Source organism: Haliotis cracherodii, unplaced genomic scaffold, assembly GCF_022045235.1.
Source record: "Haliotis cracherodii isolate W230 unplaced genomic scaffold, xgHalCrac1.p SCAF_4, whole genome shotgun sequence".
NCBI classification, from domain to species: domain Eukaryota; kingdom Metazoa; phylum Mollusca; class Gastropoda; order Lepetellida; family Haliotidae; genus Haliotis; species Haliotis cracherodii.
Genome location: NW_027266297.1, coordinates 30,028,117 through 30,055,422, shown reverse-complemented (window position 1 = coordinate 30,055,422; position 27,306 = coordinate 30,028,117). Strand labels below are relative to the sequence as shown.

Below are 27,306 nucleotides of genomic sequence, written 5' to 3'. Positions count from 1 at the left end.
TTGTCCTCACTTTTTACACCCCAAAATATATTTTACCCTTAGGCATGCTGTATTGCCTAAAAAAATGGGGTGTAAAAAAAAAATTGTACGGCTCTTCATTGTCTTAAACAAATCCCAGAATCCCAGCTCCCCCATGAACCATGGATCCCTATTCTGCCTCGGATATATCCTGTCTCTTACAAAAATCCCACCATTTCCACCATGAATATTAAATAGTTGGTGCCTTATTCTGCCTGAGATTTCCAGGAAAAGTGGTGAAGAGTCCTGTAGTAAGAAGTGAATTCCATAATTGACTCACTCCTCTGCTAAACGAATACAATCTAACACTGACTACTGCTATCTCACTTTGAGCCAGCAAACAAATATTTAGAGATGATTTCAGTCTTGATATCCAGCAATTAACATGACGAGATGAATACAGATAAATTCTGGTGGAGTCCAGCTAAAGAGGTTAGAACCCTTCAAACTTGACTCTCAGTCAGAATGTTTTATTCCTGTCATTGGAAATGCATCATTTTGTAATCCTTTCATCAAATTCATTTGTAAGTCTTAACTGTATATGCAAATTTCAATGTTTTGTAGTCTGAAGCACATTTCTGGTGTCCCCTGCCCTGATATTGCTGAAATATTGCTAAAAGCAGCGTAAAACTATACTCACTCACTCACTCAATGTTTTGTATCTCATTTAACTCTTTTTATTCAAAAGAAATCTGCAAATCCCAATAACACATCCTGAATGGAAAGTTTGTTAAATAATATGTTTGAAATCATGCATATCCAACCAGGAATAAAGTTAAAATTTTAAAATCCAATATTTCTTACAATTGTGGAAGCTGGTGAATGAGGTCCTGGAGACTTGGACCTCCTTCGAGATCTCCTTCGTTCTGGGCCGAGCCATGTTGGTGTGCTACACAGTGCAAGAAAGTCGAAGGAGCTGATCTTGTTCTCATGTTCCCCAGAGCCGGAAGCACTTGGAGGAGCGTCAGACTTTATATCTGCTGGTAGAACCAGAGATGGGGGGACTGTATGAAAAATGAAATAAGAGACGTAAAATACATCAAGATGAATGATGTGAAGACAACATGACACATTCAAAGACAACATCAAAATGTTTTGTTTACCAACATTCAACTGACAAATGTAATGATGATGATAAAGATGAAGTAGAAAGTGAATTTGGTTGGATCCAAATTTTGTTGCATTACTAAAAATTCATTGACCATCAGAATCAACTTCCTTTTCGAACACACATAATCTTCTACGTTTGTATTCTTAATATATACTCAGCATCATTATTGAAGGGTCACCAGGATTTGTATAGTTTCAAACATGAACATATGCCAACAACAGGTCTGAGCATGTTGACAACGTGATTAACAGTTGAAAAACATGTTCTTCATGCCGATGTCACACTGATTGGATGCTTTCATGAAACTGGAAACTGGACAACTATTAAAAAGTTAATTGTATGATAGGCATCACTTAGAAGTTGACGGATGACAAAGTAGACACAATTTATGGATAACAACTTCATTAATTACTGTAAAGGCTACATTTCGGTATAGATCATTATACCGTTGTCAAGAAAGACTGGTCTTGCTTGACAATGGTATAAGAATCTATCCCGAAACGTCTTGCTTGACAACGGTATAAGGACCTATACCGAAACATCTTGCTTGACAACGGTATAAGAATCTATACCGAAACGTCATCTTTACAGTAATTACAGAAGTTGTTATCCATAAATTGTGTCAACTTCAACTATTAAAAACAATAAAAAGAGCAAGATTGAAGGTGATGATAAAAGCTACTCAAAACACACGCCTGAACACAACGAGTGGTTTATCCAGTGCACAAGCAATGCATATTAAGTAACATACACTGTTTTTAAAAATGGTTCATTCCATATACAACTGAACTGCACTCTTGGAAGTTGAAAATGTGATATTTTCAGCATGACCCCTCAATAATGACACCGACAGTACCGACAGGACATATGAGGGATGAAGCATATTACTAAGCTCCAATAATTTATGTCAGTTCTTCAAACATCACAGTCAATTTGAATAGTAAATGCAATTTTTTATATACCATAGTCATTGTTTCATTGACATCTCATTGACATATTTCTTTTCAAAGACAATTGGTTGGCCTTGATATAAGCACCTGCAATTTTTTTTCGCATTGGCTTGTTCAAATCTCGGTTTTCAAGACACACTGCATTCATGTAAATGTTCGGCCATGCCATGTTGGAACAACTGATGCAGTGAACCTGATTCGTCTGTAACCTGTTAACTTTCAAACACTATCTATTCATTTTTATTAATCTGGAAGACCGCCTCCGTGGTCTAATGGTAGTGCGTCCGCCTGGAGAGCGGAAGGTCCGGTGTTCGATCCCCAGCCGCGTCATACCATTAGACGTTAAAAGATGGTACTTGTTGTTACCCTGTCTGGCGCTCGGCATTAAGGGGCTAAAACAAGGACTGGTCGGCTCGGAGTCAGTATACTGTGTCTGAGTGGGGTATTCATGTTAAACTGCGGCATAGTATCTCAGTGGGCTAGCACTATAAATCGGCATCAGTCCGGACTAGTACAAGCAGCCACACACATACACATGCATGCACGTCACTATATAAGTGCAATAATCTTGGATGCGACGTTAATCCCCATTTCACCTCACCTCACCTTTTAATCTGGAGGGACAGTCTCTTTCTGTCTAAAGGAGCATTACTCTATAGCCATGATTTGTAAATGTGGATGATCTCACTGGGAACAATGATTCCCTGTAGAATGACATTGTTTCACACACAAGCAGTCTGGTGGTAATCTTCCCTTATTCTGTAGTATGTGTCAAAAAGATTGGCATTTCTTTCATTACTTGGTTCACAGATCTGACAACCTTACTGGTAATTTTAAAGAACATTGAAAATTTAAGGTTAAGTACATTAAAGGTTTAAGGACATTGTCTGTGCGTAATGCAGTTGGACAATAGTGTATTTCATTTGCTTTCTTAAATAATATATGCAGTCTGTTAATTATATATGCACGTCATGTCACAATCACAGTAGACATAATACAATGTATGATACAACTGCTGAAGTTGTCGTTATGTAGGGTACTACAGAAATTACCCTGGCAGAAATCTCACATGCTGTGGTAATTAATGATTTTTAGAAAGATGGTGATTGCAGTGTTAATTTACAATAGATTTTATTGGAACATACGGATTGAGTAGCGAAAGTTTGAAAATTTCAACTCCAGCAAAAGTTTGAAAATTCCTACTCCAGACACCATATTTATTTTAAGTCTTTAAATGGCATTTAGAAGTGATACCCATAAGGAAATGAATTTATGGATGTCAACTTTTGTATTATGAAGAAACACAACTTTTCAGAGTATATGCTTACTCCTTCATCAGATGACACTCTGAAACATTGTGTTTCCTCATAATAAAGAAGTTAACATCCATAAATTCTCTTCCTTATATTTATTTTAGCATGGTTTGGTAAACTGCAAGTCTGCCAAGGAACCAGTTACTCCCCCTAGGTACTCCTGTAGTTGCCTACACAACAACAACCCCATCATTGGTACTACTTTCGTGACTACATAAAACTGTGAAGGTTCTCAATGAAAATAAACGTGACAGTGGATGTAGCAAGTACTCCCACTTGCCTTCACCTTTCGACTTGTCCTTTCCCTTCTCCTTCTCCTTATCCGACCTCCCGGCTGACTTGGACCGATGTTTGCGATTTGGCTTTCTAGGGGGCTCACATTTAAGTGTATGATCAACGTCAAATAAACCTGAAATGGTAAATGTTGACACCATTGTTAATATAAAACATCAACGCCAACAATTATCTACCGAAAAAGATTTCATTGGGCATAAAAGGCAACATAGTGGTTAACATTATATATATCATATTATATGAATATTACTGGTACTTTAGGAGGTATGAATATTACTGGTACTTTAGGAGGTATGAATATTACTGGTACTTTTGGAGGTATGAATATTACTGGTACTTCAGCAGGTATGAATGTTACTGGTACTTTAGGAGGTATGAATGTTACTGGTATCTTAGCAGGTATGAATATTACTGGTAGGTAGGATTATTCTCTTAGGTAGATCATTCTAATTACTCCTACAGGTAGAAAATTATGATTACTGTTACAGGTAAACAATTATGTTTACTGTTACAGGTATGTCATTATGATTACTCCTACAGGTAGACAATTATGTTTACTGTTACAGGTAGTAGATCATTAGGATTACTCTTACAAGTAGACAATTAGGATTACTCTCAGAGGTAGTGAATAATGATTACTCTTACGGTATGATTACTCTCACGGGTAAACAATTATTCGCCTCACAAACCTTGTGCTACACGCTTTCTGTGAAGCAGCATATTGAACATGGCTGACATTTCATCGGATCGACTCTCGTGAACAGTCTTCTCCACCTGTTCTCGTTTGACATTCAGTGTGGAGCATAGCTCATCAATCACCTACAAAGAAATTTATGAGAAATTAACAAGATATCAACAGTTAGTTTTATTGACATGCATAGATAAAAACACATATATAAATAAATATATAAAATAGAAAATGTCTTACCATTCAAACCTTAATAATACAAATGTGTGTGTGTTATTATGAAAAGTGTAGAAATTGACATAAAAGACAAAATTTCCTTCAACCTGAAAGAAAATATTTGTCGTTAATGAAATGTTTGTAATTCATCATCACATAGAAAAATATGAATTTTGAAAGAGATAAGCAAATCATGCTGTGATATAAGACCCTGTTGATCTCATCTGAAATAAACAAATCCATGAAATATACAAGACAATGAAAGACATTAAAAGACTGCTATGAAAATGTCATTAATTTCATTGTGAACAAAATATTTTAAACAACATTATCTAAAATATCATATTCATATCCTTCAATGATATATAAAAATATAATAATGAAATCACACATAATGTGTTGTAATCAATGCTAGTTTCATAAAATTAATGTGATGACAAACATTATCTGATTAAACATATTAATATTTTAAGTTGATAATTGTTTTGTTTTCTTTTTACGACATGGTCATTTTTACATCATGTTCGGACATGACAATACAATGACGTTGACAACACGTGACAACACATACAGTAACGATGACATTACGACACGCCAATCATTCCTCATGTTACATACATTCATTAACAACAATTTGGAAAGCTCCCCAAATTTGCTACTCAAGTTACAGATACATTGTATCTCAAAATGGTGACCAGTAAAATTTCAAAATATTTTTAGGGTCAACATTGTCTTACTAGAAATGTATACACACACATTTTCATATCCTTCATAATTATTTGTAAAACATCACAAAAGGGGTTATTTGGTGACAAACATATCTGATAAAGTACCAATTGACTGCAAATATCTATTTTATTGATTTTACTAAAAATATTTCATTTCCTTACTCAAATAGCCATTTTGGGAACTTTACTTTCCGAATCAATCCAGTTTTACTTAGGAAGTTAAAAAAAAGAGATTTGATGAGAACCATTCAAAGTATCATTAGAGAGAAAAAGTACTTAAAAATAGTAATTTATATAATGTAAAATTCTTTCAATCTCTAAATCAATAACTAGCAACTTTTACATATGAACAAAATTTGTGCTACTTCAAATATATTCTACCTTTAATATAAATCATGCTTTGAAACTGCATTTGTGCAAATATAGTTACAAATGTTGACCGCAAGCATCAAGTGCCATGACGTATGTCATGGTGGTGTATTTCTACTAGCCTATCAGTGTGGCATTCAGTGTCCAAAGAGAAACTAAAATATTCTACGTTTATGTGACATAACTTGGCAAAATGAAAACTTCAAAAAGCCTTGATATTGATGAACACAATATCTTGTTCATTCAAAGAAGTATTTCAAATGTATCCTTCATGAAAGAATTTTACTATTGAATATCTATACCTGTTTAAACAATGATAACCCACCAAACATGAAACAGCTTGAACACTGATCATTCCGTCCACCTATACTAGAAATCCAGTCATGATACATTACAAAAATCAGATTCATTTATATCCAATCTAAGATCACATCAATTAAACTTTCACAGAAAATTCCCATAATTTCATTATGACTTTAATTTCAAATCAGTAAAATTTATAATCTGTATAATCTTGTACTTTCAGCATTAAACAAAAGAAAGTCAGGTTTTTATAGAAAATACAATTGAATCTGATTTTTGATAGAGTTTCTAACATTCCAACAATATCTGAAGGCAACTTTAACACTATCCATTCCATAAGCCTAAAAGCATATCAGAAATATAACTACAGATGTACATCTCCGATTAAGTCAATTCAATCATGCTGGTCCCATGATGCAACAGTAAACGTCAAAGGCACGTCCAATGGTAATAGTGAGGGAAAATATATATATGTTTCCATAGAAACAAAGAATTCACACTCTCCAGAAATCAAAGAAAATCAGCGACCTTTGACACAGATTTGTTCTGAAACAGTATTTTATCATTTTGTGTATAATTTTTGAAAAAAAACAATGATAAACATCAAAGCTGCGTTAATCGTTACTTTCAATGAAATACATGTACAATTTTTTCGGCAGCAATCTATGTCATACATTCTATAGCAAATCTATGACAACATTGCATCTAACAATGACATTGCTAATATCTATATAAAACACAAAATTGTATATCTAAACTCGACAAAAGGAACAAAACACAAGTTTGTAAATGTTCTACAAATGATGAGGATTCTATTGCTAGCATTTTCTAGCGATTTGTCTGATTTTGGAAAACAAAAAGGACATGGCCACTTTTTTGTGTTCTAGTCAAAAGCGGGGTTTGAACTCAATATCTGAGAGAGCGTGAGAGAGTGCTGCAACAATACAAAAACAGGAGTCAATGAGAGACACCCCGGAGTTACCTCCTCCTCATCAACACTAGCTACCGATTCCTGACAAAAGGGGGCGCAGTTGTTAATCTTTTATCAACATTTTCAATTACATGAATTTTATATCAATGAATTCAAATGGCAATGTTACAAAAATCAATAATTTCTTTCCCAATATATTCATTTCAATCAATATATTTTATCATCATTTGCTAAAAAATAAACAATTATGCATGAAATACTGCAAAATTATTGCTGAAGCATGCTGTAGGAATGTTATAACAATTTACAGGTTGTGAATTTATGCAAATTTGCAATATATCTTAAATGGCTGAAATTTTCAATGTTTGACAAAAATTAGCATGATGATGACAAATACTTCACTAAAAGCAAACAGAATAAAGGGCGCATACCATGACAACATCAATTTGCACAATTCATGTACAAATAGGACCAGAAATTATTGTTTTGGTTATTTGAAGTACGTTTCAACTTCATAACATCATTAAGTGCAAGCAATTTGCTGAAATTAGCACTGAAATTACAGGTTGCAAACAATGTTGTGTTCAGTACAAATATCAGAGACAGCATGCAAAATGTGTGACGACTGTGTGGATTGTCACTCAATTAATAATAATCAATCCTTAACAAAACAGGCCTTTTCCATTGGGTCAGACAAACCGCATCACTATGTTCTCTGAATAGCTTTATTCAGAATTCAAGATGATGAGGAGGGTCAGTTTTGCAGACTTGATGAATTGAATTGAACTCATTGATGATTATCAATTAAAAAGAAACTATTCCAGTTTTCTAAAACATTAAAGGTCTCTCAATGGAAAAGGCATGGATTTCTAAGGATTACATTTATCAAATTATCAATTATTGTCATTATCAGTTTATAGATTTTTAAAATAAAAAAACATTATAAAAAAATACTATCATTGCCTTTTTGATTAGAGTTCTAATTTGTAAAGAATTGTGAAGAATTTTTATTATAGAATCTATGTATTTTTGAAAAGATATTTTATCCAAACATCTTACATTGTACATCTGCGCATGCTACTTCATACATGCTTCCAAATTGCAATTATTATCCAGGTGAGGTTTTTAAATACTTGATTAATTACCTATGTCCATGATACAAAGATTGATTGATACAAAGATATCAATAAAAGCAGACATTTACAAATTACTGTCCATTACAAACTCAACTCTAGGAATAATTACACTAACATAAAATGTATCTAAAAATATTTATTTCATTTGTTGAAGTTACTTTAGAAAAAAACCAAGTACATCTGAAAATATTATGATATCCACACACCATATCAATCTGATCTATCCACACAGTCCAAAAAATAAGAAGTATGCAAAAAGTGTGAAATTGATTTAAATGAAAACCAATTCATGATGCAAAAATGACCATGTCCTAAGAATGACAAATTTGAAAATATCATGATAAAATTGTTTGCAAAGAGTGTATAAAACTTCATCTCCAAGCAAGGTTTGGGGGAATAAAATGGCCAAGAAATCTAAAAAATTTCAAAAAGATAAAAATCCATCAAAAAAAGTTAAAAGAAGAAAAACACATCACTACAAGCAGCTCATGTTCACAAGCAATCAGCTGTTTCAATCACGCACAGTTTACATTGACATGACACGTACATTTCACAAACACATGGTTCTATGGTACTGTTATCAATACAGCTGACGCACATTTAGCCATGTATATTTCACAAACACACCACCTGAGCCAGAAAACAGTGCAAGCTACACAAACTGTTTAATCTAAATGTCTCTTTTGTTCTAACATTTTCTAGATCGCTCTACATGACAATTTATGAACAAGTCTTCATCTAAGGGAGATAATTTGGTGAACACTTCATTCACAGAGAATTCTTGTGAGCATTTGTGAAGAAAGTTTTGACTACCATGCAATTTCATAACAAAACTGTTCATGAATTCGCTGAATATGTTTTAATTGATGATATATACTTAAATGAATTAACCGTTGTTAACTTTACTCTTTATATTTCCAAAATTCAAACAGATTTACATATTCTTGAAATTGAGGTCATTAAAAAAACTATTTCATTTTTTCCATGGCTTTGTATCATGTCAAACAAAAAATCACTTTATAAATTATAATTGAAGCAGATTGTAAGGAACTAGATGCAGTAACTAATAATGCCTGCCTAAAAACTTGCAACCTTCATGCTGATAACATAATACAGACTAATACTAACAAGCACATGCAGATCAGTCAGCAGGGTCTCAGCCTACAGTAGGTGAAGTTACATAGCTACGCTAGCAGAGATGTCCATGAGATTCTGACAAAAATGCTCATCTTGGAGTAGCTCCAAACAAAACTAAACATTATAGTAGCAGTTGAGGTAGTGGTGGTTTAATTGTTTGTCTGTTTGTTTCTTGATAAAGTCTGGACAAGACAATCCAGTGATTGAGTGAGTGAGTTAAAATATATCGTTGCATCGGCATCATTTCAGCCATGTAGTGACGAGAACATGTTGACAGATACACAAGTGAGTCATGAGTACAAAGTTGTATTAAAAATAAATTTGTCAATCCAGTGATTGATGTCATGAGCATCGATCCACACAATTGATATACGATGAGTAGTGGTGGTGGTAGTAGTGGTGCTAGTAGTGGTTGTAGTCTTAGTAGCAGTAATGGGGTTGTCAGTTTGTCATGGTATCAATGACCAAAGTTCCAGTAGATTTAATAGAAGGCGGGGAAAGGGGAGTAGAAGCAAAGAAACAGCAAGTTGGAGGAGATGGTTGGTTGGTTGGTTGGTTGGTTGGTTGGTTTGTTGTTTAATGCCGCACTCAGCAATATTCCAGCTATATGACGGCGGTCTGTAAATAATCGAGTCTGGACCAGACAATCCAGTGATTTATATCATGAGCATCCATCCACGCAATTGGGATACGATGACATGCATCAACCAAGTCAGCGAGCCTGACCACCTGATCCCGTGGAGGAGATTAATGTGTAGAAGGTACATAATGGAAGGAAATATTGAAGAAGGAGGAGAAGTAGCAGAGTAAGGAGAAGTTGTAGGAGATGTGTGGTAAGGTGTTTTTTGTTCGAATTGTTTGTTGTTTAACACTGCACTCAGCAATATTCCAGCTATATGACGGCAGTCTGTAAAAAATCGAATCTGGAACAGACAATCCAGTCATTGACATCATGAGCATCGATCCACGCAACTGGGATAAGACGACATGCATCAACCAAGTCAGGGAGCCTGACCACCTGATTCCGTTAGTCGCCTCTTACCACAAGCAAAGTCGCTTTTTACGTCAAGCATGGTTTGCTGAAGACCTATTCTGCCCTGGATCTTAACAGGTCTGAGAAGAGGTAGAAGTTGGTAGAAACAGTAGTAGTTTAAGATGTGACCATATTTTGAGGAGGATATGTATTGGAAGTCTAGTAAACAGTAGAGACTGTTAGCTGTAGTGTTGTGGTAGTGAGCTAGTGAGTGAATTTAATGCTACTTTGAACAGTATTTCAGTTATGTTTTGGTGAGGGAAGCCATGTAGGTAAAACCAACGAAAAATGTATGTGGTGCCTACAAACCTAGGATTATAATTAGGGGATTCTAGGATTCAAAGTGTCATTTCTCACACATCTATAGATATCCTTTGAATGTTTTGTCTTCAACGAAATCATAAATCCAGTTTGACCTTAGCAAGGGTAGATATCCCTTATAAGCATCTTAAACTAAGTTCTAAGAGCATTTTTGTCAGAATATCTCTACATTCTACCTATGCATCACAAGCAGGCACCATGCTTAATGCCAACAAGAGGAAAATGACACAAATGTAATTACCTGAGATTTCATATTGCGATCTCGAGGCAGATTAGTGAAGGGGAAAAACGGCATCTTTGAGGAGGTGGTGAGCCAGGGGTGTATTTCAATGTCCATAAGTGGAAGACGGTTGGCAGGCTTCGGCTCAATCATTTTGCTGAGAATATCTTGAGCATCTGGAAACAAGGCACATCATTTCAAACATGGGTGGTAGATTCTACTCATAATTCATACTAATGATGACAAGCATGGAATATTCATATCCTCTGCCAATAGGATGTTATATTGATTGCAAGACTCAAGTCCATGACCACAGATACCTAGGACTTGTATTAGAGTTTGTTTGTTTGTTGTTTAACGCTGCACCAAGCAATATTCCAGCCGTAAATAATCAAGTCTGGACCAGACAATACAGTGATTGACATCATGAGCATTGATCCATGCAATTGGGATCGATGACATGCATCAACCAAGTCAGGGAGCCTGACCACATGATCCTGTTGGTCACCTCTTACAAGAGCATTTATAAAAACATAAAAGTAAACAGTAGACCACTTGAAATAGTTTACCACTGGTTCATTGATTGGAATTAGTTGTCATGAAAACTGTATAAAGCGTAAATTCAAAACATTCATAAATAACAAAAGGTACCAGTGCATGACTAGTCTCATATTTGTGCAAAATGTAATCAAGAAATATTTAACAATCTTTGAGTTATGCTCAGAAAAAAGACTGGTGGACAGGACAAACAAACATCATCCATTACTTTATCCTCATCCTATTTTGTGTCCTTCCAGCAATATCATGGCAGACAACTCTAGAAAATACTTCACAATGTACAAGTGGGGAATCAAACCCAGGCCTTCGGCATGACGAGGAACACTTTAACCACTTGACTACCCTACTGCCCCAGTGGGTGACTCTGACAAGGCAACATCACAGCTGACATACCTTGTGACAAATGTGCCATCTCCTTGTAATGCTCCGCTCCAAGACCTTTCTCGATCTGCTGGAGAAGCTTAACTCGGCGATACTCATCAGTGTAAGGAGTTTGGAATGGGAGCTTCCCAACCATCATGGCGTACATAATGATCCCCCTGGAACATATCACAGAACACATGCTCACAACAGTCAGTCTGTATCTCTATCAGGAACCAATTCTCTAAAACAAAATTCTTCCAAGAATGACATTTTTTTTAAAGATTATTTTTCTTTATTGTGAGTGAAAACATCCTACCCAAAAACCTATGTTTCTTATATATACTCCTCAACTGTTGATAGGGATAGGGAGTATCCAAGTGGAGTCTGAATGTCACCGATTGCTTTGATATGTTGACATACGAATAGTACTTAATATTGCCAAGGAACTGAAGAATGTGAAGTTCAATAAGTTGCTGTGTTACGTCACAGCATGAAATATACTCAAATGTTCAGTGGTATAATATCACTTATAAAGGTATATAAAACAATTTGTTTCTGAAAACATTTGAGAAATACCTTAAGAATAAATATGATTTTGGTGTTGACACATACATCAAATACGGATCTTTTCCTCATCTTGTGTTCATACAAACTGCATATAGAATTAAAACCTTCTTTTTGCAATATTAGATGGTGCCCTTATTTGGTTCAATCAGTATTTATTAGAAGGGCTTACACTTGCTTTAAAGGTTTTGGCTATGTGTATGTTTTTCAGTGGATTGTTTCTGACGTTATTGGTGGTACTCACATGCTCCAAATATCAATCCCTGGCCCATAGGATTCCTTGGGGTTGAAGAGTTCCGGGGCAGCGTATTCAGGTGAGCCGCAGTGGGTCTTCATAAGCTCATCTTTAGCAAAGGTGTTACTAAGGCCAAAATCTGAAACACGACCATCACATAATTGTCATAGTTATAAACCTGTGATTATGAAGAAACGTCTCATCCTTCCATTTTCATTGTTTAACCTGCACTCAGCAATATTCCAGGTGTATCTGACGATGATCTGTACATAATCGAGTCTGGACCAGTCAATCCAGTCATTGACATCATGAGCATCGATCTATGCAATTGGTATAATATTATGATGACATGCATCAACCAAGTCAGGAAGCCTGACCACCCGATTCTATTAGTTGCTTCTTTTCAAGCATGGGATGCTAAAGACAAGTTCTGACATAGATGGTCACAGGGGTTAACCTCATCTGATTGTATGAGCTGCACTTTGGACCAAGATGGCGTTAATCCTTGTATGAGTGAGTGAGTGGTCAAGAAAGTGAGTCTGTAGAGATCTGTACATATTCAAACCAGTGGTTGATAATATGATCATAGATCAACACCACTTGGGTATGATGAGACACTACATCAGCCAGGTCACTACTGAAGAAATCAGCTGTTCGTTCCCAGTACAGACGGGTTTGAATCACCAATTTGTTGTGATAATGTTTCTAGGTTTGTCAGCACCAGACCAATGCTTATGGGTCTCCCCAAAGCGATAAACATCTAAGACCTGCATCACTTTGGGATTTCCTCCAACATCGAGCTAACATGCTGTGATATAATTGAAATACTTTTTAAAGTGGCATTAAACCAAACTCACTCACTCACTCTCCCAGTCAATATTACCATACAAACAACCAATACTGTACGATCCAAAATTCACCATGTTTGGGATGGTAAATATTTTGTATAAGGTAAAAACATTATATTTGTTAGCCTTGGTAATCTAAATACATAGCGTCCATTCCTAATTTCTGTTTCTGTTAAGATACAGGTATTTGTTTTAGTAATGCCTATCAGTATATACATTGCACTTCCTGTAACAAGCCCCTTCTACTTTCAGAATCAACATATCACAGTGATTTCTCTGACTATAACTATATTATTGTTGACCTGTGAAGATCCGGGGTAGAATAGGTCTTCAGCAACCCACACTTGCCTTAAAAAGGCAACTATGCTTGTCGTAAGAGGTGACTATCGGGATCGGGTGGTAAGGCTCCATGACTTGGTTGATGCATGTCATTGTATCCCAATTGCGTGGATGGATGCTCATGATATCAATCACTGGATTGTCTGGTCCAGACTTGATTATTTACAGACCGCTGTCATATAGCTGGAATATTTCTGAGTGTGGCATAAAACAACAAACCAACCAACCAACTATATTATTCTTGATATGTATACTTTCTCTATGATTTTGCATAATGGCCTATAGTTTTGACAGTTTTACTTGCTTAATATGCACATTCAGAATGGCCAGTGAATTACCAGCACAGCAACAACAATAGCATGACGTCATCATAACTGTTTAATTGAAAGAGATTTTTGGTTCATAAATCCCACAAAAAACGATTTCATTGAAATGCTGTTTTTCCAGTAAAATTAAACAAAAAGTTTAAAGAAAAATAACTATGCTTAAATATGAGAAATAGCACATAAAGATCTGCTGATGTGTTTCAGGGAAACTGCTAGTTAAATTACGTTATAAAAGATTCGGAAATTGTAGGTGCAAATTCTCAGTGAGCTTGGCAAGATTAGGGCTGACAAGAGTTATGCCCCTTTGACCATTATCCACAATTTCTGATGAGCCTTGGAAAATTTGCAAACACTGTACAGTTTAAACAATAAATGTTAGCTCATAACATTTCATTTTTGTTAAATATTTACTTTGCTTACATATATCTACAAGATATTATCACTCCTATTTAGGCATAGCAAGCTTTTGTTACATATATATGCCAATGTTTATGTTAGATCAAAATATTTCAGACAAATTATAAACAAGTATTGTGGATTGTTTACAATATTTTTTACTAAATTTTGTAAAACTGTATAACCTCAGTGAAAGCTTGGTTCAGTGTTTTGAAAGCTGAAAAAGCAAAATAAGCATTTGTTCTGCCAGAAAAGGTTAAAAAAAATACACATCTTTCCCTGAACTCAATGTCTTCATGCTTTGCAAATTATCAAAGTTTGAAATTGGATGACTGTAAACAAAGATTCCAAACATAAATGTAATTGTTGCTACACAAGAGAAACATCCAAGAGGTCATGTAATGTTGAAGTATCACTCTTGTTGCTGTAAATGATGTTAAACTCCATTGTTTCAAAAATATTTGCTGATCTAAGATTTAAAATGTGATAGGGAAATTAGAGGTCAGCTATGAAAAATGGGGACAGCTTTCTTACTAAAACATTTTTTTTCTTCAAAAAAAAGCAATTAGAAGTTTCTTTATAACTGTCAGGAATTTGAATAATGGTTAAGATTGTCATCTGGGCATAAATTTTAGTCTATAATTTAATAGCCAACAAATGATCCTCTGTTGCAGGGCCTGTCAGTGTTGGTTCAAGGGGCCTATTTCATAAAGTGATGTAGTGTATAGCTGGAGATCTGCAGTCAAGCCGAAATTCCTTTCGAAATTTCAAAGTGAAAGCCTCTACAATCCCTCGTAAGGGTTGATACTCATGTGCATGCACTATTAAGTATTGGACATAAAAAACAATGCCAGAGCTAAATAGAGTTCTAACTCAAATATCTGGACAAATAAAATCAAAACAACTCATTATCAAAATCCAGACCACTTCAACTGATCTTATTTGAAATCAGTTGATATTAATCGGACTGAATGCAACAAAATTGCTTCAAATCAAACTGAGCTGTATTGACTTCAATCAAACCAAGCTCAAACGAAATGAATCTAAATGATGAAAGAGAAGTAATATTTTCAACCCCATGTAAAATAAACACCAAATCTAATATTGAAATAAAATTTTCAATAGCATGGATTATTTAAAATAAACAAACACTTGAACCAAGCATCTGAACAAGCAGTAGAAGTTCTCCAAGTTTTCAAAGCATCTTAAGCCAATGTACCACATGCAGATGCACTGTAGACACCCAGGGGGACACAGAGAAACCATACAGGTCTTGTCCAAATAAATAACCCTGTGTCTCCAAATAAGCAGGGAGCCAGCCACATGTGTCCCGGGAATGTCAGACTTTGGTGCTACATTGTATAATATTGCTGAGATGGGTCATTGTTTCCATACATTAAACACTTAGAGAATTAGAAAACATTGCAATTCTGTTAAAGGTAGACTGACACTTAGACTATGAAAACATATCAAAATAATTGCAATTTATTTTTTCAAAGAACCCTTCCTTCTGCTGTTGTCAAGGAAACTAGACCTGGCTAAGTTTCATCTAGACTTGCTTAGTCGTTTAGTAAAAGAAATTTAAAATACATATATATGTATTCCACTATCATGGTGCAGGGCTACATTTAAGGATATTGTAATTGTTACTAAACTGAAATTTATTTTTTTTTTAAATGATGCATATTTTCATTTTCACAAAAACATGGCTTGAACATTATATGATTTTCAAAGTATTCATTTTGAATACATGGAAGCTGTACATTTTTTCAAACATAAGTTTGAAAAAAAACATGCTATTATGGGCATATTCTCAAAAAGATCATGGATCATAACATAGGTAAAACAATTGCATGCAAAGTTCACGAAAGAGGTTAGAATATTATCAACATTGACTACCACAGGAATACGTTATTTTTCTAACAAATCCTTACTAATGTAAAATATTTTCCTTCTGACAGCATAATGGTGAAATCGTTTTATTTGATTTATCTAATCCTTATAATATGTGACTTGAAAGAAATGTACAGCATTTTTAACCAACGTTAATTACTGTTCAACATTCAAATTTACTGTTTTTATCTACAACAAGTTCATTTACCCTTCGTTAGGTCCAATTACATTTTTAAAATGTTCCATCACCAGATAACAATGCTCTGTTGTCATGTGAAACAACATGCCTGTTTTGACAACAGTGATATATATTAAGTGTCAAAACTCAATGTTACCACCTGGATTCAGAGGGCAGGTCAGAGTTGTCTCCCATTGACTGTCAATAGTTTGTCCTGGAACCATTTTTTTCCTTATCCCTGTCAAATTTATTAGATATCATTCATTCCTACAAACTGTTTCTTTCTCTTATTTCAGTATATTTAGTGCAAAGAGATGTCTTGAGAATTGGATTAATATGAAAACACATTTAATCAGGCAGTGACAGACAAAAAGGAAATATAATATTCATTTTAAATTTTGTTACTTTCTTGTTATTCATTAGTAAAATTAACACTATGGAATATATCTGGGTGCCGCTGTAATTCCATGTTAAGGTATAGGAGGTAAGATCACCTTAGCGCTAATATCGCTTTGTACAACGGTACCCTGGAGTTTAAAGTTTAGCTGCAAATATAATATCTAACATAATTTAGCCATTCCTAGAGCATCTCTTCACAATATAAAGACTTACTGATAAAAAAAATAAATAAGACAATTATTGCCATAGATATAAGATTCAACTGGAAAACAAGATGTAATAAAAAACATATTAACACTCTCCTTCCTTAAAATCTGTGAGCTACATTAAGGTGATAGAGTACTTCTGAAATGATGTGTTTCTAGGATACTCTGAAGCATCACCTACAGTCTCCTACCAACAGCCTCTTGACTACTTGACTTGACAACATGAATATACCTCTTGTCAAACTGTTGAATCCTTATGGTGTAATGATAATAAATTTTGTAAACATAAATTTGAGAGCCTTGCAATAATGACACCGATTTACAGCATGTAAAATTCAACTTTGAGCCTTACTTACAGCTTGAAGTTTGTACATTTCAATGAAGGTTATTTATAAGTCACATAAAACATTTCAATTTAAAGGAATTTAATTTAACACCACTTTGAACAGCATATCAGTTATATCATGGCAGCTAGATGTAGGCCAGGGCCCACTTGCACAAAGTGATCTTAGTGGTAAGATGATCGTAACACCCATCTTTAACATAGGCTTACGATAATCATAGCGCTAAGATTGCTTTGTGCAAGTGGGGCCTGGAGTCACAATGGTTGTAGACATTTACCAGTGCGGTAAAACAATAGCGTCACTTTCAATTTTTATGCTTTTGCCAGTTAATTTTCATTGTCAAAAATTCTGAAAATGTATTGCCCTTTGTTGAAAAGCGGTGGGTTTATGCATAATAAACAGGCGCAATTAAACTGCTAAATTTGAATAAACCAACAAAGTAACAAAGGCTATTCAGACAAAACAGTATGTTTTTTATAATCCAAGACATATCTACTTTGACACAAATTATGTAAAATAATTTTAAAAAATCATGTAATGCATAGTGCTAATGAAATAATTCATAACTAATATCTTCAGTTTGAATGTCTCTGTGCCAATATGATGCATCCTAATTCTAACCAGAATAAAGGTAAAATATAAAAGATTATAGTTTATCCATGAATTATGTGTGCCACATATATTTCTCCTTTCAGACAATTGTTTTGAAATAAATCAATTTTTATAACAAGTTCCCATAAAGACTATTAATATCCTCCAGATTTACTGTTATGCTGAATGATATGTGTTATCCGTGATATGAATGCATATTGAAACTGATCATATATATATGTCTATATAAATACAATGGGTAGTGCAGTAGTTAGTGTGTTTGCTCATCTTGCTTAAAATTGAGATCGAGTTCTCCATTTGACTATAATTAACTTTCCCATTGTTACACCCGGTGCTCGTGTGTTTCATTCACCAAAGTGGAAAACTTCTGAGTCCTGTGTCAATTCCAGCTTTCCTCCCACATCAATAAAAGTGGAATACTGTTCAAAACAATGTCAAATCCAGCTCACTCACTCACTCACTCACTATTGTAACATACATTCTTAATATTTGGTACATGTACTATCAAATGGCTGCATCTAACACATATATACAGAATAATACAAAAACACTTTCATGAGATTTCTTGAGATTTTGACAAGGATGCCTAGTAAGAATTCTTTCTTTCAGAGCCCATAAAGTTGATTAAATTATAACTATTGTAATATTATTTATGAAACACAAAGTTTAAATTGAGCAGATGCAGATCAAGAGAAGGTGGGGTTGGAGTGTGGGGTTGGAGTGTGGGGTTGGAGTGTGGGGTTGGAGTGTGGGAGTGGAGTGTGGGGGTGGAGTGTGGGGGTGGAGTGTGGGGGTGGAGTGTGGGGTGGAGTGTGGGGGTGGAGTGTGGGGGTGGAGTGTGGGGGTGGAGTGTGGGGGTGGAGTGTGGGGGTGGAGTGTGGGGTGGAGTGTGGGGGTGGAGTGTGGGGGTGGAGTGTGGGGGTGGAGTGTGGGGTTGGAGTGTGGGGGTGGAGTGTGGGGGTGGAGCGTGGGGGGTGGAGGGGCTGGGGGACGTGTGTTAGTGTCAGGGTCTTTAAAACTGCAAATAAAGACATGAAATATTCATGCCAGTGATTTTGACGAGGTCCTTCTTGCCTAATACCTTACTTAAAAGGGGATGACACTCCTATCATGACTGACTTAAGTTGAGAAAAGCCCACACTGTCTGCTCCCTCAGTCCAGCAGTTACATACCTTCCCAGCGGCACCAGACAATATTTCAATGTCACACATGCTATTAAAGGAGGGCTTATATCAGGCAAATTGACAGTCCCAGCAGGTTTGTTTTATCATCTCTTTGTTTGTCTGGGAAATAGTATTTTGTATATTTATCTGGTAGATTATGAGTAGCATAATTACACAAATACAATGTCTCATTTTCACTCAAGGAGGTAGTTGTAATGTCTAGACCTAAGATGGAAATTGGCTACAAGATTGTGGAACATAGTCCCTCTTTGTTTAGACCTTGACCAAAAACACTTAGACCTAGACAGAGACCAATAACACTAAGATCTAGTCCAATAACACCTAGACCTAGACCAATAACACCTAGGCTTAGACCAATAATGACGGTTCCTTAATAGAATGACTCTGACTTAAACTTGTACATGACTTTATTTCAAAGACTAAATGTTAGTCAATCTATCACAATTGACTATAGAAATTTTAACACTTTTTCATAATTTTTTATGGTTGCCTAGCAATAAACATTGCAACTTGCCTCCTAACATACAATTTAACCCTAAAGATTCACCCTGATTGTGATTCTTGGTTATTCAAACAAATGTTCAAACATTTCTCTAACCTTGCTGTGAGCTTTCCTCTAACATACAACTGACATGCCATATCCTATGACTGAAATACTGTCCAAAACGCATGAAAACCTCTCTGCACTAACAAAAGCAATTACATTGAAACCACGATGTACCTTTCAAAACTGAACCAATATATGTAACTTTTCACGCTCACGCATGTATATGAAAGTATAAATGACATAAAAATAAATATATGAATATATATTGCAAGCACACTCCAGCCACGCTTCCAGATGACATATATATCTTTCAGGCGGATGTGTTGAATATTAAATCAGTGGTATAAGTCGCGACATATGTGAGGATTATATAAATGATTGTGGTCATTATTCAAAACCGTTACCTACAAGACTATTCATATGTATGATGAATAGCGGTGCTATCTACATGATGGAATCTCGCGACAGGTGGGGGTCTATTTGATGGCATGGGGGACATCGCAGAGGGGATGATTATGTGAAATCCATCTTCACAACGTGTTGATGTTGATCCTTCCTTTTGTTTCATAAAAATAATTTATGCATTTAATTGTGACTCATAAAGAAAATGTAAGTTGTTATAAATCAATACGTTTCAAACATACAGGCTCAATGCAATGATTGTGTTTGATAGACAGCGAAAAATTCTATTCTGGACCTTGTTAATCAAGAAACCCCACATAACGGACAAGTTAATCAAGTAACCCCACATTCCAGACCTTGTTAGTAAAAAACAAACCTTTCCAAACAAAACAAACTGTGGACCTTGTTAATCCAGAAACCCCACATTGTGGACACTTACTCGAGGGTAATTCTGTTTATTATTAAAGGGAAAATACCCATGATTCATACCCTAGAAATTTAGTGACAATTGTCATGTCCAGTTTAAAAGGTTTGAGTCATTAAGCTTAGAGTCACTCGGCTCTGTTGCTAACCTAAATGATGTGAAATATTACATAAAAGAGTAATGTAATTGACATTAAGAGATTTAAGGTCATCCTATAGTTATCCTAATCAGAAAAGAATGAGTAAATTATAAATATGGTGTTTTTATCATGTTCGTGTTCACTGTTTTTCAGTGATCCATTCATACAATTTCTACCTCTATTTTGCCTTTTATGCCATTGAATCTGTTTCACCAGATAATTGGGACTGATTATTCCATGTTGTTGGTGCCTTATATTTACAGAAATCATTCCTGAAAGTTTCAGTCTGATTAGCCAAATGGCTTTAGAGTGAGTGAGTATTGTTTTACGCTGCTTTTAGCAATATTCCAGGAATATCACAACGGAGGACACCAGAAATGGGCTTCACACATTGTACCCATGTGGGGAATCGAACTCGGGTCTTTCGGCGTGACAAGTGAACACTTTAACAACTAGGATACCCCACCTTCCAAAATGTTTTTAGAGGATTTGTTAAAGATGTAAAACCTTACACAAGACGAAGCTCACTTGAACCGTTGATGCAATCGTGAAAAATAAAAATATGGATTTCTGTTTGTTGCTAAGCGACAAAAATATTCTATTATTGTGTATAACAACGCTAACACTGAGTTATCAGAAGTATTCAGCACATCAGCATATTTCAATAGAGAAATAATTACTAACTCAACATAAATTAAGATAAGACAGATAATAACATTGACATCAATAATTCATGGAAATAGAATCACTAAAATTGCATTATAGCTACGCTGGTCAGGAAACACCAGGGTGGTCAAGAAATGGTCACTCTCCGACCACTGACCATCCATCAGTCACCATATTTACTCGAACAGCTGCTCTTAGAGGTGCTAAAATATTCCCTGACATTCGGACTCCACTTGTCTCTGACTTATCCAAGAATAAACATGAGGTACAGGAAGTGTGTTTGTGGTGGTAATAAACCAGGAAACTAGGTGTCCTAATGCACACAGTGAGCGATATGTACCACTCCTGTATGTTGCTACCTTTAGGGCATTGACACAGGTAAACAGTGACGATAAAAGGAGATTCCTTGAAGACAAGATGTTATTGACACGAAATTACAATGTACTTGAATCATTTTAGTTGGTGCATAATTTATGAAAGGAAAATATTTTTCAACTGAACTTTCACGAACTTGATATTGGATAATCCAATAGTTATGTTTATTCATGGAAACAATTTCACACTTCAGAAAGTACAGTGTGTACCTTAACATATTTTAACAGAATTGTTGGATTATGTTTTCATCATCAATGGGAATATAGCAAGTGTTTCTAATTATTTATTGTAAACAATTTTAACCTGCCTTTTTGTGTTTCATGAATAAGCTGGGTATTACTCTGTGTAACACTTGATGTTAGTCTACATATCAAACTAGGGGGGGCATTGGTGGCAAAGTCGTCTAAGGCGCCGCGATTCGCTGTGCAGAGTTGCGTCCCTTGGGCACGCCAGAAACCTATGATTGTGGGTTCGAATCCTGGTTCGCCCCGATTATGTTCCTAGGTTTGTCAGCACCATACCCATGCTCGTAGGTTTCACCGAAGTGGTAAACATCTGAGACCTGCATCACTTCGGGCTTTCCTCCCACATTAAGCTGACAACCGCGATATAACTGGAATACTGTTAAAAGCTGCGTTAAACCAAACTCACTCACTCACTCAAACTAGAACTGGGACAGGTAAACCCAGGCACTTGGGTCAGGTGGGTATTGAGTAGGACCTGGGTACCCACAGGACTACCCGGACCCGTGGTTAGTGATATATTGTGATATATTGTTCAATGACAAAAAATGATCTTTAACTATATGGTTACACAACAAGTCACTTATGTTCACATTCCTTTCTGACTATGCAGCACTTTTAAAGGTATGAATAAAGATGAAACTTCAATCAACTCCAGATCGGTTTATATCAAAATATGTTTTGACAGGAGTACGGTCAAACGTTTTTCTTGAGACCTACAGCGGGTACCTGGGTAGAGTCAGGTAATAGGGGGGTGGTTACCCAGGTAGTAAATTTGGACTCGTCCCAGTGCTATGTCACACCTATATCTACAGAGGAGTTATTATCATTTATTTCAACAGACTTGTAGCTGAGACATCTTGCTGTCAAGTCTGGCATATTTCACACCATAATAGAGTTGGTATCCAGTTGAATAAGAAATATGCAGACTCTTGAATGGGCTTTATGACTGACAAGCTCAAGCAAATTCAAAAGGACCTTTCATGGTTGAGTTTAAGCCCTTCTTCACCCTCCTCTGTCCAAAGAAATGTCCAGTCAGTGTCACCCTATGCAACTGGCAGATGGACAGTTAGCTCTTGACCACTGGCCAACAATTGAGTCAAATCTGACCTTGAAAAAAACTTGGTCAAGAGAAATTGAGACATCAGCTTCTTTTCTCAAGACTGTGTGACCCTGGTTTAAGACCACTGACCTGTGGTCACCAGTGGTCAGTGGCCTGTTGGACACCAGCAGAACAATGTTCATGATGGAAAAAGATTCCCTTTTGTAGTTGATTGATTTTTTTCAATACAGATTTTCTTTTTAATAAAGCACAAAAAAATAATTTATCAGATTTACATGCCAAATAGGGCCCAGTGGTTGTCGGTGTCAGTGAATTACTGTATAATTATCATAAGGTCACTATTGGTCAAATACTTATTTGACAGCTTGTCCATCAAGGCGAAATGTGACACAACTTGCTGACACAGCATGATTACAATGGAAAATAATGTTTGTTTCATTTAACTTTTTAAAATTTAATATTCAGTTTAAAAAACATATTTAAATGACTCAACAATATTGATTCTTAATTATTCAATCACAAGTTTAACATTTAACTATGTTCTAAAAAAACAATATTTTCTACTGGCATAAATATCATTCAAATTCCAAATAATTTACACATTTTTCCCTTGTCATAAACTTCTTTACAATTCTGCTTGATCTATTTCGTTTTATAACAATAACAATATTCAGACTCAACCCAACTAATTGCAAGAAATGTGAAAGAAAATATCAATTCTCTACACGGATCAGATGATTTGGCATTTTCTTCAATTTCTACCATGTTTGTGTCCACCTACACTTTAGCCTCCTCTAAAATACTGACCATTGTCCAGGGAGGTCTTGCTCAGGTTAGCAGGTTGAATCAATATTTGACCAATTGTCCATCAACACAGGACTAAACTCATGCTAGGTATTTATCTCTGCGAAGGAGCAAGCAAATATATGATGCCAACCTGTATCTATTCATATGAATCCCTCAAAGTGTTCCTTGTTCAATGAACTTACCAAACATCTAGGTAAAAGCCTCAATATTTGGTGAACTTGTGACTTTGACAAATATAATTACAAGAATCTGGTTTAATGGTCAGTAAGTAATTGACATCAATTTGTGTGGAGTCATTTTAAGGTCACTTTTCTCATAAAATTGGACAAATTTCAAATGTTTGCCAAATTGGCTTATAAATGGTCGAGTTTGTTTATATGAGAAGAAATCATAATTATCAACATTTGTCAAATATCGTTTCATCATGTTGTTATGAGTGATTATGATTTATTAAAAGGATTGACAATGATTTGATATTTATTGTTTTCATTGAAAGAAATATTTGAAATTTTTTTTCTAGGAATATGATGACTCCAATTAGCATTAAAAATGGCACAAATTAGACAGTTTTGTTGAACTTCTTAATCATATCAATATGAATAATGTTAAAAAAACTTTCATGAAGAACAAATGAAGAATTATTTCTGTTCAATATTTTAAGAACTCTCAAAAGGACATCTGTCAGTATCAACTTCTTAATGTTAGAAACACTGCTATGATTTGGAAAAACACAGATTCATTAAAACACAACCCCGTACAAAGTTTCATCATAAAATTCATTACAAAGGTCAAGGTCATGGCAGCCATTATTTTGTCATCTGTCATTTCAAAAGATGTGAAGAAAATATGATAGTGCCAATCCGTGTATCAGCTCCCATGACCCCCATGAACATTTTCTCAAAACTAATATTGCCTTTCCCCTGCCTAATAGGCGTCACAGATGGTGTCCATAGACACAGTCAATATCTTTGATGTTAAGGTTCCAAAAGAAAAAATGGTGCCCGTATTATGGGTTCTTGTCTCTGGCCTAACGTCTTGGTGGTATATTTTTCTTATGGGTCATCAAGGACACTGGGTTTTCCATCAACTTTCATTGAGAAAGCAAAAAAATAAACAAATAGCAAAGAATTGCAAAACACCATTATGCTCAGATGCTGATCAAAGAGCATTATGAACACTTTTGTATGTATATGTCTGTGTGTATATGTTTCTGGAAGGTCTGAGATAAAAGTAAGAGGATTATGATGACAGATTGTTACACATTAGTGCTGTGATGATTTTCAATTTCAGGCCAAGAACAAAACTGTGTGAAGCAGTAAACATCCAATCTATTGTAGAAATGTTTCATCATCAGTTTTGTCCTCATCCTTTTCATCCTCATCCTCATGACAATCATCCTCATTCTCATCATCATCATCATCATCATGACAATCATCCTCATCATCATCATCATGACAATCATCCTCATCTTCCTCATCATGACAATCATCCTCATCCTCGTCATCATAACAATCATCCTCATCCTCCTCAACCTCATCATCATGACAATCATCCTCATCCTCCTCATCATCATGACAATCATCCTCATCCTCATCATCATGACAATCATCCTCATCCTCCTCATCCTCCTCATCATGACAATCATCCTCATCCTCCTCATCCTCATCATCATGACAATCATCATCATCATCATCATCATCATCATCATCATGACAATCATCCTCATCCTCCTCTTCATCCTCCTCAATCATCCTCATCCTCCTCATCATGACAATCATCCTCATCCTCGTCATCACGACAATCATCCTCATCCTCATCCTCCTCATCATGACAATCATCCTCATCCTCCTCATCCTCATCATCATGACAATCATCATCATCATCATCATCATCCTCATCATCATCATCATGACAATCATCATCATCCTCATCCTCTTCATCCTCCTCATCATCATCATGACAATCATCCTCATCCTCATCATCATGACAATCATCCTCATCATCATGACAATCATCCTCATCCTCCTCATCATCATGTCATCATCATCATCATCATCATCATCATCTTCATTGTCATCATCATGACAGCCATCATCATCCTCATCCCCCATCTTCATCCTCATCCTCATTACAATCATCATCATCATAGCTTGTGTCGTCAAACTATTTGGAGTTTTTGGATAGACTCTGCTTATGTTCAATGTCTTGATGTGTCTAGTGCAATGTTATTTAGTGTATCATCTATTTAAGGTTCACTTACCACAAATTTTGATGTTTTTCTTCTTTTCGTCTAGCATGATGTTTTCCATCTTCAGGTCCCTGTAAGGAGAAGATGAAATATACATGAACATGTATGAAATACACATGAAATAAAGGATATCAGTTATATCAGTAACATCAGATGAAGTGAGTATGTTTGTTTTGCCACTTTCAGCAAAAGTTTAACAACATCATGGCACGGACATCAGCAATAGATGTCACACATTATACCCATGTGGAATCACACCTGGGATTTCATTGTGAAGAGCAAGGATTTAACTACTCCCCTACCATATGATGGATGAATTAAAAGCAAGACTGACAACATGAAATATACAGGGAATAACAAACATACAGAATTTAAAAATAAAATAAAATATACAAAATCACAATAGGTAATGAAAATAAATTTAAGGGAAACAGACAGAGGAAGGTATTTGCAATGAAAAAAAAGAAAATATGTCATGTTAATATGTCATGTCAGGTAGATATCATCATATCCTGTGTGGATGTTTGTTTTGTGTGGATGTTTGTTTTGTGTGAATGGTGTGGATATGCTGGTTATATCAATATCAATGCATTTCCATTACATATATTTTTTAATAAATGGCTGCAGAAAAAGAATTAATTCAAAGACACATATCGCCAAGGTTAATTTATTAACTCAAACATAATATACATGTTACAATTTTCTCTTCATGTGGTAATGATTTAGACACTTGAAAAACACCATGTAAGCAGTTGGATTGGCTGTTAGTCACCAGCAAAGACTCTGAACTGCTGAGTAGCCGATAGACATTGTTTATTGATTTATTAACACTGGCTATGAAAAAAAGCTTGGGCAGCGTGTCAGCAAACATTGGTCATTGTTTGCTCACTGATCTGACTAATGACAGCAACATTGAATGCCCAAACGTCTTTCACAGGTCTCTGAAATACGTCACATAAATTTGACCATAAATCTAAACGCATTCATGTGCCAAAGTTAATGCACAATTGTTAATCCAATCATTACCTTCAACTTCTTTCAAATTACAGTAGTTCAATCTGCCTTAACAGTTATTGTACACAAGAACTGTGAAGTGTAACGGGGGAACTTGCAAGGAGACCTTTTTTGTCCCTCACTCTTTATGTTAACCGTTGTTATTTTAATTGACATGTCATATATT

At 35.4% G+C, this 27,306-nt stretch overlaps 1 protein-coding gene across 7 annotated transcripts in view; it reads right to left on the bottom strand.

The window, feature by feature from the left end:
- LOC139478214 (serine/threonine-protein kinase MARK1-like) overlaps positions 1 to 27,306 on the bottom strand; it is a 259,220-nt gene that overhangs the window by 28,461 nt on the left and 203,453 nt on the right. For 5 of the 7 annotated variants that reach the window (XM_071260595.1, XM_071260601.1, XM_071260596.1 and 2 more), the window contains exons 4-11: positions 26,139 to 26,197; positions 12,498 to 12,627; positions 11,720 to 11,865; positions 10,790 to 10,944; positions 6,973 to 7,002; positions 4,376 to 4,505; positions 3,679 to 3,801; positions 823 to 1,022 (exon numbers count right to left, since the gene is read on the bottom strand). In XM_071260595.1, the coding sequence (XP_071116696.1) occupies positions 823 to 1,022; positions 3,679 to 3,801; positions 4,376 to 4,505; positions 6,973 to 7,002; positions 10,790 to 10,944; positions 11,720 to 11,865; positions 12,498 to 12,627; positions 26,139 to 26,197 (973 nt within the window). The remainder of the gene's footprint in view (positions 1 to 822; positions 1,023 to 3,678; positions 3,802 to 4,375; positions 4,506 to 6,972; positions 7,003 to 10,789; positions 10,945 to 11,719; positions 11,866 to 12,497; positions 12,628 to 26,138; positions 26,198 to 27,306) is intronic. The other 2 variants (XM_071260598.1, XM_071260599.1) reach the window with 2 other exon arrangements.